At 29.2% G+C, this 19,097-nt stretch overlaps 3 protein-coding genes across 4 annotated transcripts in view; 2 read left to right on the top strand and 1 right to left on the bottom strand.

Annotated features, from left to right (window-relative positions):
* The window catches only part of LOC127285195 (GPN-loop GTPase 1), a 29,296-nt gene extending 10,199 nt beyond the window's left edge, over window positions 1-19,097 (bottom strand). The window contains exons 1-2 of one of the 2 annotated variants that reach the window (XM_051311065.1): window positions 18,940-19,048; window positions 14,643-14,706 (exon numbers count right to left, since the gene is read on the bottom strand). The gene's annotated coding sequence lies outside the window, so the exon portion shown is untranslated. Of the gene's footprint in view, window positions 1-14,642; window positions 14,707-18,939 lie in introns of both variants that reach the window. The other variant, XM_051311064.1, reaches the window with a different exon arrangement.
* On the top strand, window positions 1,847-5,399 carry LOC127285314 (uncharacterized). The gene is made up of 2 exons (XM_051311265.1): window positions 1,847-2,251; window positions 4,263-5,399. The coding sequence occupies exons 1-2, from the start codon at window positions 1,847-1,849 to the stop codon at window positions 5,397-5,399; spliced, it is 1,542 nt and encodes a 513-aa protein (XP_051167222.1).
* LOC127285313 (uncharacterized) lies at window positions 10,676-11,200 on the top strand. Its single transcript, XM_051311264.1, has one exon. It carries the CDS (start codon window positions 10,676-10,678, stop codon window positions 11,198-11,200), a length of 525 nt encoding a protein of 174 aa, XP_051167221.1.

Below are 19,097 nucleotides of genomic sequence, written 5' to 3'. Positions count from 1 at the left end.
GTTGTGAGAAACTGTGGCACGAAGCAATTGTCGGGAGAAACTGCTGTTGGACACAGATTTCCGAATAATGTAAATATTGGAAATATGTGGGTGAAATGTGCGGGAAACGAGGAGCTGAATAACTTGACGTTTCAAGACATTGTGAAACTTCGTTTTTTCGTTTGTGCCAAACATTTTGAGAAAAAATGTGTTTTTTACACTGGAAAGGGTGTGAGAAAATTATTCCCAAATTCTGTGCCATCCTTGGATTTGCCACAAATTTCTCAGTCCGAGAAAATTAATGTCGAGGAAAACAATCCTGGGTCTGTGAACTCGCAAATTCTTGAACGGATGGAGCATTCGACGTTTGGAGAATTAAATTACTGGAGTGTTTTCTCTACTGAATTAGTAAGGATTAAAAATTTTAAATTATTATTAAATTTCATTATAATTAATTCTTTTATAATTTATTGTTTATTATATTTATTATGTTTTTTGTAAGTACTGAATCAATATTTTCGTATTTATTATTTATCCCGATAGTGGGTGGAATAGACAGTGTTTTTGTAATTTTAATTTAGATATATACTTTAAATTGCTTTAAAAGGAATGATACACTGTAAGATATTTTTATTGAACTATCCGTGCAAACTATCAAACTTCACTACACTGTAAGAAATTTTTATTGAAATTTGCATGTCATGTTTAAAACTTTTAACTAAAAAATGATATTTAATGCCAACATACATTTAATAAACATTAATTTCAATAAATTTTGGAAGATCATTTATACTCTCTTCAGAAAAATTTATGATGAGTTAAAATTTCTTATTAAATAATTATTTTTTAACATTCGAAAAGGTTATTGAAATGTTTTACAGTGTATATAATAACATAACATTCTTAAAAATTCTACGCAATTATATAATTATTATTATTCTATAAAAATATCAGACGCTTTTCAATTATTTATTTTAACGTTTATTTTAACGCGCGTGTATTCCACCCATCATATTGTATATATACAGTATATAAAAACACACAATTTTTATAGAATCAGGATGAAAACAACATTATTCCCAATTTACCATTGAGACCTGAGGACCAAAGCACTGAGGCTGGAAGTACTTCAGGATCTGAGTACCAAAGCACCGAAGGGGGTAGTACTTCAGGATCTGAGGGTCTGACTCCAGAACGCATCTCAATTCCACATTCTGAAGCAAACACTCCGGAAAGGATGGAATTAGAAGCTGATACCCTAACCGAAACTCCGAAAAGGGAGAATCTATGTCGCGATTATAATCGAACACCTTTTTTTCGAGCGATTTAAAGACACCGTTAGAAAAAAAATGTTCGAAGAAATGACCCGGCTTCGACATGAAATTCAAGTTCTTCGAAGAAAAAATAATAGGTATATATTAAATTCTTTAAAAAATTTTAAATTATTGTTAAATAAATATAATAGATATAAGAGAAATAAATTTAATTAAATAATCTCTTAAAATAATTTATTACAATTGTACATATAATAATTTATAATTTTAATAAAAATTTTATACTATGTAAATGTATTTATTTTTTTATGAATAGTAAATATTTGCAATTTGTTAGAAATAGGATTTTGAAACGAAAAAAAATTGACGGGTTGCGGTTTCAAAAACAATTTGAAAAAATGAATGCGGTCCAGCGGGAATTCGTTAGCATGCTGCAGAATAATTCCGGGAAAAACTGCAGGGGCCGGCGGTTTAATTCTACGGAGAAAATTTTATGTTTATCCGTTTATAAACAGTCTCCCAGATGTTATCGATATCTGAGAAGTTTTCTTCCCTTGCCTTCGAAAACAACTCTTCTATCGGTATTAAAAAAAATGCCCTTAGATACCGGAATAACTGGGGTAACGAAGCAATATTTGAAAGAAGCTGTTTCCGTTTGTAAAACCGAACAAGAAAAAGTTGGAATTTTAATGTGGGATGAAGTCCATCTTAGTCTGGGTTTGCAGTACGATGACAGCACGGACAAAATTGTGGGTTTCGAGGATTGGGGAACCGTTAGGACCGAAGAGTACGCGAATCAGGCTTTAGTTTTTATGTTACGATTAATTGAAACGGGTGATAAAATACCAATTTCTTTTAATTTTTGTAACACAACAAAAACTGCGCAATTGATAAGGTGCATAAAAGATGCACTAACGGCGATTAAAGAAGCGGGATTTACTGTAGCAGCAACGGTATGCGATCAGAGTAGCGCGAATCAAGCGGCAGTTAAAACATTGGTGAAGGACACAATAAAATTAAAAGGAGAAGATTATGTGTTAGCCAGTAAGTAGTTTTTTAAAAAGATTTTTGTTGATATATATATGGGACGTTCTTTGTCAACCGGACCACCCCATCTCTCCATAATTGGTTTAATTTAAAAAAATTTTATCATATTGGAAAAATTAGCTTGGAATGTCTACTTTTTAATCCCGTTGGGCGCTTTTTGAAATTCAAAATGGCGACTTAAATATGGCGCCTAAACGACATAAAAAACACAAAAAATCCACTAATATGATCTATATTATTGTTTAAAGCTTCACATATGACGATAAAAATAACCACAACATAGTTTACTTACAAACTGATAACGTATCTCCATTCAAAATTCAAAAATTCAAAATGGCGGATTAAATATGGCGGATAAAATTAAAAATTGAGCTAGACTCGTGAAAATTACTACTTCAGGGTTTTCGAGGTCGCTGATTACGAATCCGGTGTTAGTTTTCAAAAATTCAAAATGGCGGATCCAATATGGCGGACAAAAATTGAAAAATTGTTTAGATTCGACTGAAACTTCTTACTCGGGGGTTTTTGGGGTCGCTGATTACGAATCCGTTGTTAGTTTTCAAAAATTCAAAATGGCGGAAAAATTGAAAAATCGTGTAGATTCGATTGAAACTTGTTACACGGGGGTTTTTGGGGTCGCTGATGACGAATCCGGTGTTAGTTTTCAAAAATTCAAAATGGCGGATCCAATATGGCGGACAAAAAATTGAAAAATCGTGTAGATTCGATTGAAACTTGTTACACGGGGGTTTTTAGGGTCGCTGATTACGAATGCGGTATTCGTTTCCAAAAATTCAAATTGGCGGATCCAATATGATGGACAAAAATTAAAAAATCGTTTAGATTCGCCTGAAACTTGTTACTCGGGGGTTTTTGGGGTCGCTGATTACAAATCCGTTATTAGATTTTAAAAATTCAAAATGGCAGACTTAAAATAGTAGCCCAAAATTTAAATAATTAAGTTAAACCCGTAAAATTGTTTACTCGGGGGTTTTCGGGGCCACTGATTACGAATCTGCGGTTACTTTTTAAAAATTCTAAATGGCTGACCAAAAATCCAAGAAATTGAGCTAAACTCGTTAAAATGTCTACTTAAGGGTTTTTCAGGACAATCTTTACGAATTCATCGTTACTTTTTAAAAAATCAAAATGGTGAATATAAAATGGTGGTCCGAAATATAAAAAATTGATCTAACTTTTTTATATTGAACGTAAAAAGGTGCCATTTGAACTTATCAAATACAACGCCAGATAACTTTTTATGGAAATTACGTAAGGATTATTTAATTAATAATCACAAAACTAGCTTAATTTTTTAATCTATCCGCCATTTTGAATTTTAAATAGAGATTTGTCATCAACCATTTAAAAATTTTTTAAAACTGACATTGGATTTGCAATCAGCGACCAAAAAAACCCCTATGTAGACATTTTTACGAAATTAGCTCCATTTTTTCAATTTTTGTCCGCCATATTGGATCCGCCATTTTGAATTTTTGAAAACTAACACCGGATTCGTAATCAGCGACCTCGAAAACCCTGAAGTAGTAATTTTCACGAGTCTAGCTCAATTTTTAATTTTATCCGCCATATTTAATCCGCCATTTTGAATTTTTGAATTTTGAATGGAGATACGTTATCAGTTTGTAAGTAAACTATGTTGTGGTTATTTTTATCGTCATATGTGAAGCTTTAAACAATAATATAGATCATATTAGTGGATTTTTTGTGTTTTTTATGTCGTTTAGGCGCCATATTTAAGTCGCCATTTTGAATTTCAAAAAGCGCCCAACGGGATTAAAAAGTAGACATTCCAAGCTAATTTTTCCAATATGATAAAAGTTTTTTAAATTAAACCAATTATGGAGAGATGGGGTGGTCCGGTTGACAAAGAACGTCCCATATATATATTATTTTGCGACAGAAATTCTTACATTATAAGGGGGTACATTTTTTTTCAAGGATATGGAAATTGTTCCTCTTTTTGATATACCTCATGTCTTCAAATGCATCCGGAACAACCTTTTGGACAAGGATTTACAATTCGGCAAGGATCAATACGCAACCTGGGATCACGTCATAACAGCTTTCCTGATTGACACCTTCTCAGGAAATAATACTCGTTCGCTTCCCAAATTAACTGAGAAGCATGTGTATCCGGAAAGAATCGATAAAATGAATGTGAAAGTCTGTTCAAATGTCTTTAGCGGTACATTAGCGAATAAAATCAACGATTTGGCTGGAGGACCAGTAAAATCCACCGACGAAGGACCAAAAGGAATCCCTGCTGATGGGGTAAATACTGCGTTTGTTTTGGCCTTTTTTAATAAACTGTTTGATGCTTTGAATGGAAAAACAATTACAGATCGTAGTAGTAATTTTCGCACAATTTTAACAGATGACAGTTTTCATTTAAAATTTTTTGACGAAGCAATTGCCATTTTATCCAGAATGACATTTGTGAGTAAATCCTCTAGAAAAATAATTGATCAACCGCCGTCCTTAAATAATCTTATTAAAACTATTCAAGGCATCAAAGTATTGTGGAAAAATTTAAAACAGTTGGGTTTTACCTCTTTAAAAACAAGGCATCTAAATCAAGATCCCTTAGAAAATTTTTTTTCACAAGTTCGTGGTTTAAGTGCTAATCGAAAACCGAACTGTTTTCAATTTGTAGGCATATTCAAAACGTTATTGTTCAATACATTTAGTAATTATAAATCAACGCAATCAAATTGTGAAAACGACGAAAGCTTTCTGCTTACGTCGTTAGAAAAAATTCAAAATAATAATTTCAACACAATTCGAGAAAATGTATTTGTGCAAAAAATCGTTAGGAATAGAGTGTCTAATGAGGATGCTATTCCAGAAAAAGGACATATTTCTAACAATGCAGCGACTCTCATAAAAATTTTTAAGAAAAAAAATCCATTTTTCCTTACTTGTAAAAATTGTGCTACAATTATTAATAACTCAGTGATGTCTTCAACTTTTAAATATTTATTCAATGACACTAAAAGTATTTTGCGGAATATAATTACTAATATTTATGCTACAACTGGGGTTTCTCGGTCTTCATCGAAAATTTTAAAAAAATAAATAACAATTGAACATATAAGCTGTTTTTCTCATAGGGATGAGGTTATGAATCAATTTTTAAATCTTTTTAATAGTTATTATATAAAATGTATTACTGCATATTTAGATGCAATTTTACGTGGAAGTATGTCCATTGATCTGGAAAAGTATCCTCGAACTAATTTATTTGTTGTAAAGGCAAAAGCAAAATATGTTTCATCAATCAAAAGTAAATATCACACATATTCAACAATTTCAAAAAAATAAGATGATTCTTTATGGTTGTTGATTATTCAATTATTGATTTTTACTTCATGCAATTTAATATGACAAGATATGTTTAATAATTTATATATTTTGTTGGAGAATTTATAAAATAAGTGTGAACATGTGTGATATATTCGACTTTACAGAAAATGACTATTTCCAGTATTAAAATAATTATTAATAAATATAACTATATATGTCACTATAGAAGTGTCTGTTTGCTTGATTCATGTTTTTAATTATATTATTTATGCAAACTGTAAATTATGTGCTTTTGCTATTGCGGGTTATGTATGAGAGAATTTAGAAAATAGGCGCGAACAATGAGTGATATTCGGCTGTGCGTAAAATGACTGATTATTATAATTAGTTGTATGATTTGTAATAACATAAATAGTATGTTTAGATTCATTTTTGTAATTATATTAATTGTTTAATCTGTAAATTATGTGATTTTGCTATTGCGGGTTATGTATGAGAGAATTTAGAAAATAAGCGCGAACAATGAGTGATATTCGGCTGTGCGTAAAATGACTGATTATTATAATTAGTTATATGCTTTGTAATAACATAAATAGTATGTTTAGATTCATGTTTGTAATTATATTAATTGTTTAATCTGTAAATTGGGAGATTTTACTATTGTGGGTTATGTATTAGAGAATTTAGAAAATAAGTGCGAACATGAGTGATATTCGGCTGTATGTAAAATGACTGTTTTTAGTATTATAATATAGTATAGGTATATTATCATTTGTATAGGTTATATTTTAAATAAAGTTCCATGTTTTAAATTTAATTTCTGTGTCAACTTATTTTAAAAAATATATTATATTTTAGTATTAAAGAAAAATTATTCTAAAATTTACCAAAATATTTCTAATATTATAATTTAGTTTATTGTGATTTTTAAACCGTTTTTTTAAAGTGTAAATAATAAGAAAGTAAAACAATTTATAAATAAATAATAAATTAAATAATATCTATAATAAGAATAATACAATAATAAATAAATTCAAAATATTATTGATAAATGAATTAAGAATTATCATCATAATTATGTAAATAATATAAAATATTCTATACTACCGGATTTTATTATATGATTAGAACAAATTATTATTATTTATATTAATCTATTACTATTATAGAATGTAAAATAATAGTTATTATAATATATAATAACATAACCTTAATAGGCCTTATCATTTATCTATACATCACAAATAGGAATTTTTAATAATATTGTTAATAAAATTATATTATTTTAAGAAAAATTTAAAAATAAGTATATTTTGAATTTAAAAGATTTGAAATACATACATTTCAATACTTTGCAAATACTGTATACGTATACAGAGACTAACACATGTGCATGAGAATTTAGTTCAAGTTGCCCAGTGCAGGTGGCAGTGAATGCAGCCAAGAATTTTACATTAAGATAATCCGGGGTGATTACATCTAGAAGATACCTACATTTTGTTAATCCTAAGACTGCTCTGCCATGGTTCCACAGATTCAGTAATTTTAAAAGAAAAACAATTGCCTTAATTACTCGATTAAGGTCAGGTCACATATGCACCACTGATCATTTTGACAGAATGAAATGGACAATTCCTAGAGATTGCTGGTGCGGGGGTCCAGAAAGATCCTTTTACCATATTATTAATGAATGTAGCTTGTTTTCGAACGCTAGACCAAGGTTCTTCTCTCACATCAATTCTATCGCTCCTATCACAAGAGGCATTATTAGCTCTCTTGATGGATTGGTTTTTAATCCAACTGTTGAGAATATTAGGGAGATTGAACTTTTTTTCAACTCCCCTAACGTTAAAATCACTTTATAAATCAAACAGCAGTTAAAAACCATATTCAATATAGTGAAATTTTTTATTTATTGATTCACTTTAAGAAATTGACGGTAAAAAGGAAAAAGTCAAACACATTTAAAATATCCAAAGATGATATAATATATGTAATGTTATATATAAGGGATTACGTGTTGGTGAGAGAATATACAAGATTAAGTTTAAAATTTTCGCGCAATACATACACAATTTGTTCCTCCCTTCCCTGTCCCAGACTTGTGCGCTTTCCTTTAACCTGAAATGTAATATGTGGCCCTCTATACACTTCAAAGTCACTATGCTGCATACTTTGTAAGAGGTTACCAGAGTTGCGTATATTGATGCTTGGATTGCAACATAACGTGACTTTAACTCTCTGAACTCCTATGACGTCATAAACTCATACAACTATCTACAAACTATTTATTCAACGTTCGCTAGATCTGGCTAATTGCATTGAAAAAAGCCATAACCAACAGAAGAAGAAGAAGTTACCTCCGCAATAGAGAAGCAGATCACCGGAAGAATCAAAGGACTCACAGTAAAACTGACTAGACCAAACAAAAGGGAACTCGTCAAAGCGATAGTAGAGATAGATGAACGCGCAGCAAATGAACTGCTTAAAACTGCAAGTATAAAAATTGGCTGGGTAAACTGCCGCATAAGACGGAGAGTCACCGGTCACCCGATGTTACAGGTGCCTAGGATTCGGACATAGATCAATTGAATGTGAAGGGACTAATAGAAAAGATATGTGCTATAAATGAGGATGTAAAGAACATAAAGTAATAGAATGTACCCAAGATGCAAAATGCTTCCTTTGTGAAGAAAGAGGTGAACAAGACTTGTCACACATAGCGGGCTCTGGGAAATGCAAGTCATTTATCCTAGAATTTGAAAAAGCGAAACAGAAAGTAAAGTGCTGACAATAATACAAGGAAATATGCATCGAAGCAAAACCGCACGAGAAATTCTGGGACAACTAACACTGGAAAAAAATATAGACATAGTTATTATAAGCGAACAGTATAGGAATGAAAAATCCCTAAATTGGAATTCGGACCTATCAGAAACGGCAGCTATATGGATAAGAACTTTAGAGTTAAAGATTATGAAAATGGTTTCGTTTGGGTTAAAAACGGAAAAACAACTGTAATTAGCTGTTATTTCACCCCAAATGAACCCATAGCAAGTTTTGAAATGAAACTCACAGAATTGGAAGACACAATAAGAAATATAGGGGGTAATACTATCATAGCTGGGGACTTCAACGCTAAAGCAACTGCAGGGTGTCTAACAAGGATAGAGAAAAAAATTCCCTGACTTTTCCATGACATTTTTTTATTTTTCCCTGACTTTTTAATAACCTTATTTCTTCTTTCTTTGGACAAAAATATGGTTACTGACATATTTAACAATAAATTAATTTCTAATAGTAGTAACAAATGGTAATAAAAACCATTCAAGTTTTTTTAGATTAAAAATTTTTTAAATTCACAAAAAATTTTAATTTTTGTAGAAATTTACAGTTTCCCTGACTATAAATGAAATTTTTTGAAATTCCCTGACTTTTCCCTGACCAACAAAATTCCCTGACGTTTCCCTGACTTTCCCTGACCGTTAGACACCCTGAACTGTGTGGGGGTCAGAATTTAGAGATTCAAGAGGAAGACGTATGTCCGAAATGATCACAAGACTGAATTTAATCATCTTAAATAAAGATAAAATACCAACCTTCCAAAGAGCAGGAAACAGAGAAACAATCCCTGATATATCCCTTGCAACAGAGGATACAACGAGCAAGGTATCTGATTGGAAAGTGATAGAAGATTTTACTGGGAGTGACCATCAGTATATTGTTTTCAAAATCGGGGACTCAAAAGAAACAACAGCATATAAGCCGAAAAAAGTAGTAAAGTGGAACGTTGCGAAAGTAAACTCTGAGTGCCTTATCTCAGTTATCCAACTGGGATCATATGCAATAAAGAGAGAAATAGAGCGAAATGGTAGAGCAGAACGTATCGTGGAGTCTAGTATGAAATTGCTTAAGTCAGCCTGCAATTTGTCCATGCCAAAGAAAAAGCAGCGAATAAAAAAGGAAATGTACTGGTGGACCGAAGAAATTGCGGATCTTAGAAAGAAATGTCTGTACCAGCGAAGAAGGGCTCAGAGGGCAAAAAAGAAAGACCTGGATGCATTCTTGTACAAAACAACACAGTATAAGACAGCAAAAAAGACACTAGGAAAAGCTATTAAATCAAGTAAACGGTATTGCTGGGACAATCTTATACAGGAAGTTGATGCAAACCCATGGGATCTAGGTTATAAATTAGTAACAAATAAATTAGGGAAATTTAAAGGTGAAGAAGTTAAAAGTACGCAGGAAATGTCTTACATAGTGGACATGCTTTTCCCATCACGCGAAGAACAAAACAATGTCAGAGAGAATACTGTGAGCGAAGGAATCGAGTTTTTCACAAAGCTAGAACTCAAGAAAGCAATGGACACTATAAAAATGAAGAAAGCGCCTGGCCCATATGGGATTCCAATTGAGGTACTTAAAATGGTAGCTGAGAATTGTCCAGAATTCCTACTTAATATGTTCAACAGCTGTTTAGGAAAAGGTATTTTCCCCAAAAGATGGGAAAAACAACGCTTCGTTCTTATAAGTAAAGAAAAAGGAAATCTATTTGATCCATCAGCCTATAGACCACTCTGTATGCTGGACACAGCAGGTAAGCTACTAGAGAAATTAATTAAGTCCCGACTGCATGAAGCAATTAAATCAGCAGGAGACCTTTCGTGTCGCCAATATGGTTTTCGAAAAGGACTATCGACAATAGATGCAGTGAAGGAGTGGTGACACTAGCAAATAGAACCAGACAAGGAAACCATTACTCCAGACCTATAGCTCTACGAGTCACACTTGATGTTAAAAATGCCTTTAACTCTGCCAACTGGTCTGATATACTAAAGGCCCTTAGAGAAGATTTTTATGTACCTGAGTATCTTATGAGAATAATCCAGGACTATCTAAGTGAGAGGGAACTTATTTACGATACTCTTGAAGGGGCTCAAAAAAGAAAGCTAAACGCGGGAGCAGCACAAGGATCCGTCCTAGGCCCCGACCTTTGAAACGCATCCTATGACAGCATCCTTAGAATTGAACTCCCCCAAAATGCAATGTTTTTTGGATACGCGAATGACATAGCAGCACTGATCCTCGCAAAAGACTTAGAAAAAGCACAATTAACTTTAAATCTTGTCATGCGGCGAATAGAAATCTGGATGAAGAAGCATTCCCTAAGCTTGGCACTGCAGAAGACAGAGGTGACGATTCTGACAACCAGTCAAATAATTACACTTCTACCAATAACAGTCGGAACGGAGGTGATCCAAACCCAGAGCTCTACAAAGTATCTGGCTATTAATATAGATACTAAATTGAATTTTGCCGATCATATTAGAAGTGCGGCAAATAAAGCAACGACGGCTACGGCCAATCTATGTAGACTAATGCCTAATATCAACGGCCCAAAACCAAGCAAACGAAGGCTCTTACTGTCTGTCGCTCAGTGTATAATGTTGTATGGGTCAGAAATATTTGCAGATGAACTGAAAAAAGGAATTCGTAGAAAACCTATGGAAGATATTCAATCTGAAGGAGCCCAGAGGATAATAAGTTGTTACAAGACAGTTTCCGCCTAACTAAATTTTTGCTTCTTCTGAATGTTGATTTGAAATCAGTGACTTTAATAATATAAAAATTGGATATATAAAAAAATTAAAAATGGCGGATCTAAAATGGTGAATTTTTTCAAAAAATTGCTCGGATTTCTTTAAAACTTGCTACTCAAGGGTTTTTGGGGTCGTTGATTACAAATATAACGTTAATTTATAATATTTCAAAATGGCTGATCCAATATGGCAGGCAAAATAATTTTTAAATGAGTGAATCTGATGTTAGATTTAAAAAATTCAAAACGGCGTATCCAATACGGCTTACGATGGATTTGTTGTTAGATTTTTTTGGTACTAGTTACTTAGGTGTTTTTTGGAGGCGCTAATTTAACTAGAACCAAAAAAATTTGAAAACAATTCCATCGTAAGCCGTATTGGAACAGCGATTTCGAAATTTTATAAATTAACGTCATATTTGTAATCAACGACCCCAAAAACCCTTGAGTAGCAAGTTTCAAAGAAATCCGAGCAATTTTTTGAAAAAATTTACCATTTAGATCCGCCATTATTAATTTTTTTATATATCCAATTTTTATATTATTAAAGTCACTGATTTCAAATCAACATTCAGAAGAAGCAAAAATTTAGTTTTAAATATAGAAATTGAATAAATTCCCATAGAAATGAATTTCTCAAAAATCACCCTCCACCATGCCTGTAAAAAGAAAACATGAACTAACTTTTATGTTGGACTACGTTTTTCTTTTTAGATACACCTTAAGGAAGAAAATCTACCATATGACAGTCCTGGCAATTGAAATTTTTTTTTGTGTGTCTGTGTTATTTTATTCCTATTTTTATGAAAAAAAATGTATGAACTTCTACATAAAATAAATTTAACCTGTAAATAATAAATTCAATTGTTTCATTTAATTTTTAAACAATAAATTTATTTTTATAATGAAATGTACAAGAAAAAGATGTAAGAAATTAATCATATCTTTTATTGAGTGCATAAAAAGTAAATAAGTTTAACATGGAAAGAATAAATTCAATTGTTTAATATCATTTTTAAACAATATATTTATAATAATAATGAAATGTACAGGAAAATGTTGTAACAAATTAATCATCTTTTATTGAGTGCATCGGTCAGCGATTTTATCTATTCGGCGACTCGCTAGCGCGCAATCTTAAATCTTCAATATTTTTTAAACTAATGAATGAATTAGTTCGCCACTTTCCAGAAAACTTCATTATGTTCTTATACGTAAATGTTTCACTGGAAGTATTTTCAATTTTGAACATTCCCACAGACTTTTTGTCGCCAAAGGTAAGTATGTGTGTTTACCGACAAGTATTTGTTTATGATAAAAAATTGTTCAGAAATTAAACATTTTTAATATTTATTTTATGTTTTTGTCTTCAATGTATCCTAACGCGTGTGTATGCAAAATTCCAATCAAATTAATTAAGATTTGACAAAGATACGACGATTTATGTTTAAAAATTGTATGAAATTTGAAAATTAAAATTTATCAGTTTTTTTAAATTATTAATTAAACTATTCAATTGACAAGAAAAATCCAAAGGGAAAAAAGATGCGCCTCCTTATTTCCTACAAGGTATTAGTACATTTTAAAATTCAAAATTTCAAATTTTAATTTTATTTGCATTTTTGGGTGTTGACTGTCAACATAGCGGCTAGCCAAGCGCCCGGCGAGGCCGCTTAATTATATAGAAAGAAAATAAATTAAGTTCACAAAATGGACATATTATCATCCCAAAGCACTAAAAAATATGATAAAACTAAAAAAAAGCTAAATTTCTTAAAAAAATGACTGTATATACATATAAAATTATATTTTTAATGCAAAATCCAACATTCTGACCAAATTATCTTGAACCCCATTGCCTATAGAAACTCGACACCCCAAGCTTTTTTTCTCGCAATTTTCTACGCTACAACTTTGATATTTTAATCTTTTTGAGATTTTCAAGGAAAAAGTATTCATTTTTACATTCTCATCATATGAGAAGGTATTATGATTGGTCGAAAATTAACTTTTTCTAATTCCATAAAATCTTTACATTTTTGGGTACCCTGAGTCGGAAAATCATGGTTTGGCGATGGCGTCTGTCTGTAGGTCTGTGTGTAGACACAAATGTTGTAATCAGAATAACTTTTGTAAAATTCAATAAATCAACTAGTCGTTTGATATACATAAAATTATTTTTTAAATATATTAATGTTTTATAAATGAAAAAAGTTACGTATTTAAATGTGTTTCAGTTATTCCTTCCTTCATATAAATTCTAATTTTTTAAAATAAATTATTAGACTTCAAAAAGTTCCTAATAAATAAAAGCTCATTGTTCAGATCTGATTATAGTTTGGTGCTTGAACACCTAATAGAGCATTTTTGATCATTGTGCACCTTAGTTTTAAGTAAATAATAGATAAATAAATTTTCTTTTGTGTTAATCTTTGAGCACTAATTGAGCACTAAATAGGCTATTGATAAATATTTTCTTGACGATTTTAACGCGTTTTTCGTAACTGTTCGGCCAGCGGAACGTTCACTCAGCCAAACCAGTGTTTTTTAAACATTCAGCACTAAATTCGGTACAAAAATAGCACTAAATGAGCACTAATCAATGGCATATTGAAAATTCATTCTTATGAAACTGGTACAGCTGCAAATTAGCGACGTTTCGCTGATTCAAATTTAGAGAGTAGATATTTCAAGAATATTAATTTGTGAAGAAGTGTTTTTATTTTTAGCGAATTATATTGACTAGTTTTTAAGTAATTCAGTTTTTCAAAAATGGTGCTAAAATGTTTAATTGTTTAGAAGTTTTAATAAAATAATGTTTTTTCCAAAATATTTGTAGAAGTTATTTCTACTATTATTTACTACTAAATTAAAGAGTTCAGATGAAATTGGAAGAATACCCTTAGTAATTTCTTGATACACTTCAGAAAGCTTTACCCTTTTTGAAGTCGGTAGTCACGATTTCTCAAAAACTAATACATCGATTTTTCTGAAATTTGTCATACTTCTTCTACATAGTGATTAACTAGTGATTCAACGAAGAATTTTTTTCTGTTGATTACAACCAATTTTACAAGATCAAAAAGGTCCCAAAAATCGTAATTTGTGACAAAAAACTCTGCCAAAAATTCAAATTTCAATTTCTTCAAAAACCCTTCGTTCAATCACGAGCTATACTCATCTACTACTAGAAAATATTAGTTTTTTTATTTTTGTTGAAACAGCCATTAGAATCGTGACTACCGAAAAATCACTGATTTTGAAAGAGGTCTCAAAGAACCTGTTGCCATTGGCCTAATTTTTAATATTTATTCACAAAAATTTTATAACTTACTTATTTTATAGTGTACTTTAAGGTAACTAAGTGCTCAAATTTATTTATTATATGAAAAAAAAATTATAAAAAGACTTACATTTTTTAACCTTTTTGATCCATGTAACCTCTGAATCTTGCTTAGCGACAAATACGAATTGGACCTTGCCAAAAAAAAGTTAATTCATTTCAATTCATCGTAATTAGTTTTTTTACTTACTTTAAATTCATGTTGTACAATAAATAATTAAATTTTTAATAAAATTCTTTTCATTTCATGATTTTGACAATTTCAAAATCATTCCTGCAAAGTATTATAATTTTTAAAAATTAGTCAGCAACAACTTACGTCGACATATAATTACACTGTGCGACAGCCGAAAAACACTTTTTATTCGATCTACTAGAGGTTGTAGGTAACAGAAAACTAAGAAGAATGGTATATTAAAAATTTCCCTAACACCCCCAAATTTTAATTTTAGAGCCAAAAAACCATTTCATATATATTTATGACTAAAACCCTTGTAACTTTTTTAATTTTGCACCGATTTAAAAGTTTCTTTTTCGTTTTAAAGCTAAAAAGCAGGGCTTTTCTACCCACATAGAGTTTTTCTTTGTTAAAAAAAATATTTACAAGAGAAAAGTTACAAGAAAGTTCAGAAATTGTCAGTTTTTCCTTAATTTTTCAACTTTAACTGATGTTTACCGCATTAATTATGTTTTAAACATTTTTTTTCTTCATGTAATATTCAAGCGTAGTAAATGCTGCGTCGAACGAGCCCTATTTGAAAAGTTTTCTTTAAAAATTGACTGATTTATTGCAGTTTTTCTATTTCAAAAACCAGTAGCAAATTTAAGTATTTGAAGGTTTTCCTTAATTTTTTATTCTTAATTGTTTTATGTAAAGTGCTTCTGAAGTTATGACCATTTTTTTGTATCTTGGTCTTTCTAAGAATAAGTTTTTCTGTAAATATTAATTTTATTTTCCATATAAGAAAAACGTAGCTAGCCTCAAAAATGAAATTGCAACAAGAAATGTTTTTATTGATAACTAAAATTCAACTTAAATTTTTAATATTAATTACTAAATTAAAAAAATATCCGAAAATTCTAATTATTTTGAAATTAAAAGTGTTTATTCAGCCATTTTATTTTCATCTTCGAATCGTCCTCGTAACATTTAAGCGTCCAGCAATATTCGGAGATCATATTCACTGTACTTTTCCCTTAGAAGCGTTTTTTATTGTTTATATATTTCTTGATGAAATCTTTCACCTTGATCATCACTTACTTGACCAAGGTTTACGGGAAAGAAGACCAAATGGAAGTGCAAATAATGAATTTTTATAGATGTTGCAATTTCATTTTTGAGGCTAGCCACGTTTTTCTTATATGGAAAATGAAATTAATATTTACAGAAAAACTTATTCTTAGAAAGACCAAGATACAAAAAAATGGTCAAAACTTTAGAAGCACTTTACATAAAATAATTATATAATAAAATGCTTGGTCTGTCTTTCTGTCCTAACTTGAAGTTGGCCTTTTCTGATTTCACGTGTTTTTTTGAATAGTAATCTTATGACGTGTCAAATTTTGACAATTCTTTTTCTCATTTTTGCCAAAGTTGTATAATATTGTGTTTCCAAATTTCGGAATAAGTTTCTTTAAAATTCCAAATTCGAAAATTCAATTCACGAAGCTGAAGTACACAACGTTTACCAACGAATTTTTTTTTAAAGTTGTATATTGATTCAAAAATTGTATACAAATACAAAAAATTTATCATGAGAAAAAAGGTGCGCCAGGAAATTTCGTACAAGATAGTAATTTGAAAAAAATTTATTTTTAAGGTACCAGAGGCCAACGATTATTACCTATTAAATATTAATTATAAAAACACAGGCCTCGAATCAACTTAAAGACACAAAAAGTCGTTTTAGTCGATTTATATTCCAAAAAAAAGTAGATTTGTTTTTTATTTTAACAAAAATATTTTACAAATTTTTAAATAAAAATTTTTTTTTTTAATAATAATCCTTTTCGAAGGGTTAAAGTTGAAATTTTTAGAATTAATTAAATTTCAAAAGATATTGTTAATTTTCAAAAAATTATTAAATTTTACAGAACTAAAAATAATTTATCAAACAATTTTTGGAAAACATTTTTTAAATTTAATTGAATTTTTAAAGATTTAAAATTGAGATTTTTGAAATTAATTGAAACTTTAAGTGTTTTATAATTAAAATTTTAGATAATTTCACTAAAAATTTATTAGAAAATGCGGACAAAATACAATAATTTGAAAATCATTTTTAATTGAAAAATGGTTTCAGATAGTTGAATTTTCAAAGAATATTATTAAAATAGTTAAAAATAATTGAATTTCCTTAGAGTTATAATTGAAATTATTAAATATCAAAAAAAAAATTTTCGATGGAAAATATTAGAAATAATTAAATTTTAGATGCTTTTAAATTCAAATTATTGAAAATTCAATTAATTTTGAATTCAAATTTTTGAGAATAATGAAATTTTATTTGATTTTAAATTTGGAAAATAATTGAATTTCAGTTCATTTTGAATTGAAAATTTTGGGAAATAATTGAATTTTAATTGAAATTTTGGATAATAATTTAATTTATGTTTAATTTTTGATTGAAAATTTGGATAATTAATTTTGAATAGAAATTTTAGAAAATAATTGAATTTTATTTCATTTTAAATTGAAAACTTGGTAAATAATTAAATTTTAAATTGAAAATTTTGGATAATTATTGAATTTTAATTGATTTTGAATTAAAATTTCGGGTAATAATTGAATTTTAGTTTATTTTGAATTGAAATTTTTAAAAAATAATTCAATTTTATTGTGATATTTTTTTTTTAAATTATAAACAATTGTTAAATTTCATAAAAATTATAATTGAAAATATAATTTTGATATAATGGAATTTGTGATGTATTTCATTAAAATTATAAAAAATAATTAATTTAGTGAAGAATCATTTTAGTTCAAAATTTGTTAAATAATTGAATTGAAGAAGATCTGAAGAAGATCTACATTTTATACTAAAAAATGTATTTTATTTACATTTTTTTTCAAATGTAAAAAAAATGTCGCATTTTATTAAAATAAGTCGATAAAAGTCGTATTTTTGAAAAAAGTCAGAAAAAGTCGTATAATCCGAGGCCTGTAAACATATAATTTTTATTATCATTTAATATGTAATAATATTCTAATAAATTAAATTATTATTGATAATATTAATCTTTAATTTCTTTATAACAAACAATTAAATACTCAATTTGGCGCGCGTTTAATTTTGCTAATTAAGAATAAAAAAATTAAGGAAAATCTTCAAATACTTAAATTTGCTACTGGTTTTTGAAATAGAAAAACTGCAATAAATCAGTCAATTTTTAAAGAAAACTTTTCAAATAGGGCTCGTTCGACGCAGCATTTAGTACGCTTGAATATTACATGAAGAAAAAAAATGTTTAAAACATAATTAATGCGGTAAACATCAGTTAAAGTTGAAAAATTAAGGAAAAACTGACAATTTCTGAACTTTCTTGTAACTTTTCTCTTGTAAATATTTTTTTTAACAAAGAAAAACTCTATGTGGGCAGAAAAGCCCTGCTTTTTAGCTTCAAAAGGAAAAAAAAACTTTTAAATCGGTGCAAAAATAAAAAGTTACCAGGGTTTTAGTCATAAATATTCGTGAAAACGGTTTTTTGGCTCTAAAATTATAATTTGGAGGTGTTAGGGAAATTTTTAATATACCATTCTTCTTAGTTTTTTGTTACCTACATCTCTAGTAGGTTCGATAAAAAGTGTTTTTCTATTTTTTTTGTAACACATTGTAATGGATTGACCCTATAATTTTAGGTATTTTAGATAATTTTTGTTTAAACGAAACTATCTGTAATTTCTTATTATAAAAAAGCCGGCCGGATAAACTTTACAAAATCTGAAACAATTCTGCTAATATGAGTACGTCTGGTAACTCAACATCAATTAATTTTTAAGATAAAAAAACTCATATTATATTCAATTCAATATTTATATTTCACTCAAACTACATATAATAAAATCAAAAGATTAAAGAAAAAAATATTGAGGTTAAAATAACTCCGTGACAATTTATAAGGAACATTAAAATTGTAAAATTAAAACGATAGATAAAATTAATTAATTGGTGGAAAAAATATTTGTTAAACGAAAATTTATAAACAAATTTTAATTAAAAATCATTGACTAGTAACGTGTTGTTAAATTCATTTTCACAACAATTACGTATAATTTCATACGATTCTAAAAGTTTTTCGAAATGTCATTCGAAAATATATATTTACATGTAAGGTTCAAAATATACTGATTTGTTTTAAATGTTTACCAAGCAAATAAATATTTCAATGTTATTAACAGAATTCTTCAAACTTTTAAATTTTGTTGATTTCCATAGCTTTCTTGTTTATATGCACAGTTATACTACATGCATGAATCATACATGCGACAGATGGACAAACGCTGAGATCGTAATGGAGGTTCATG

The sequence above is a fragment of the Leptopilina boulardi genome, unplaced genomic scaffold, assembly GCF_019393585.1.
Source record: "Leptopilina boulardi isolate dan_hultmark-lab unplaced genomic scaffold, ZJU_Lbou_2.1 LbouV2_330, whole genome shotgun sequence".
NCBI classification, from domain to species: Eukaryota; Metazoa; Arthropoda; class Insecta; order Hymenoptera; family Figitidae; genus Leptopilina; species Leptopilina boulardi.
The sequence above is the reverse complement of the archived record's forward strand: the minus strand, read 5'-3'. Positions and strand labels throughout refer to the sequence as shown.

Coding starts and splice junctions, on each gene's coding strand:
- LOC127285313 (XM_051311264.1), top strand. CDS start 10,676: ATGTTTTTTGGATACGCGAATGACATAGCAGCACTGATCCTCGCAAAA.
- LOC127285314 (XM_051311265.1), top strand. CDS start 1,847: ATGCCCTTAGATACCGGAATAACTGGGGTAACGAAGCAATATTTGAAA. Junction 2,252..4,262: donor AAGCGGCAGTTAAAACATTG/GTGAAGGACACA, acceptor TTTTTTTTCAAG/GATATGGAAATTGTTCCTCT.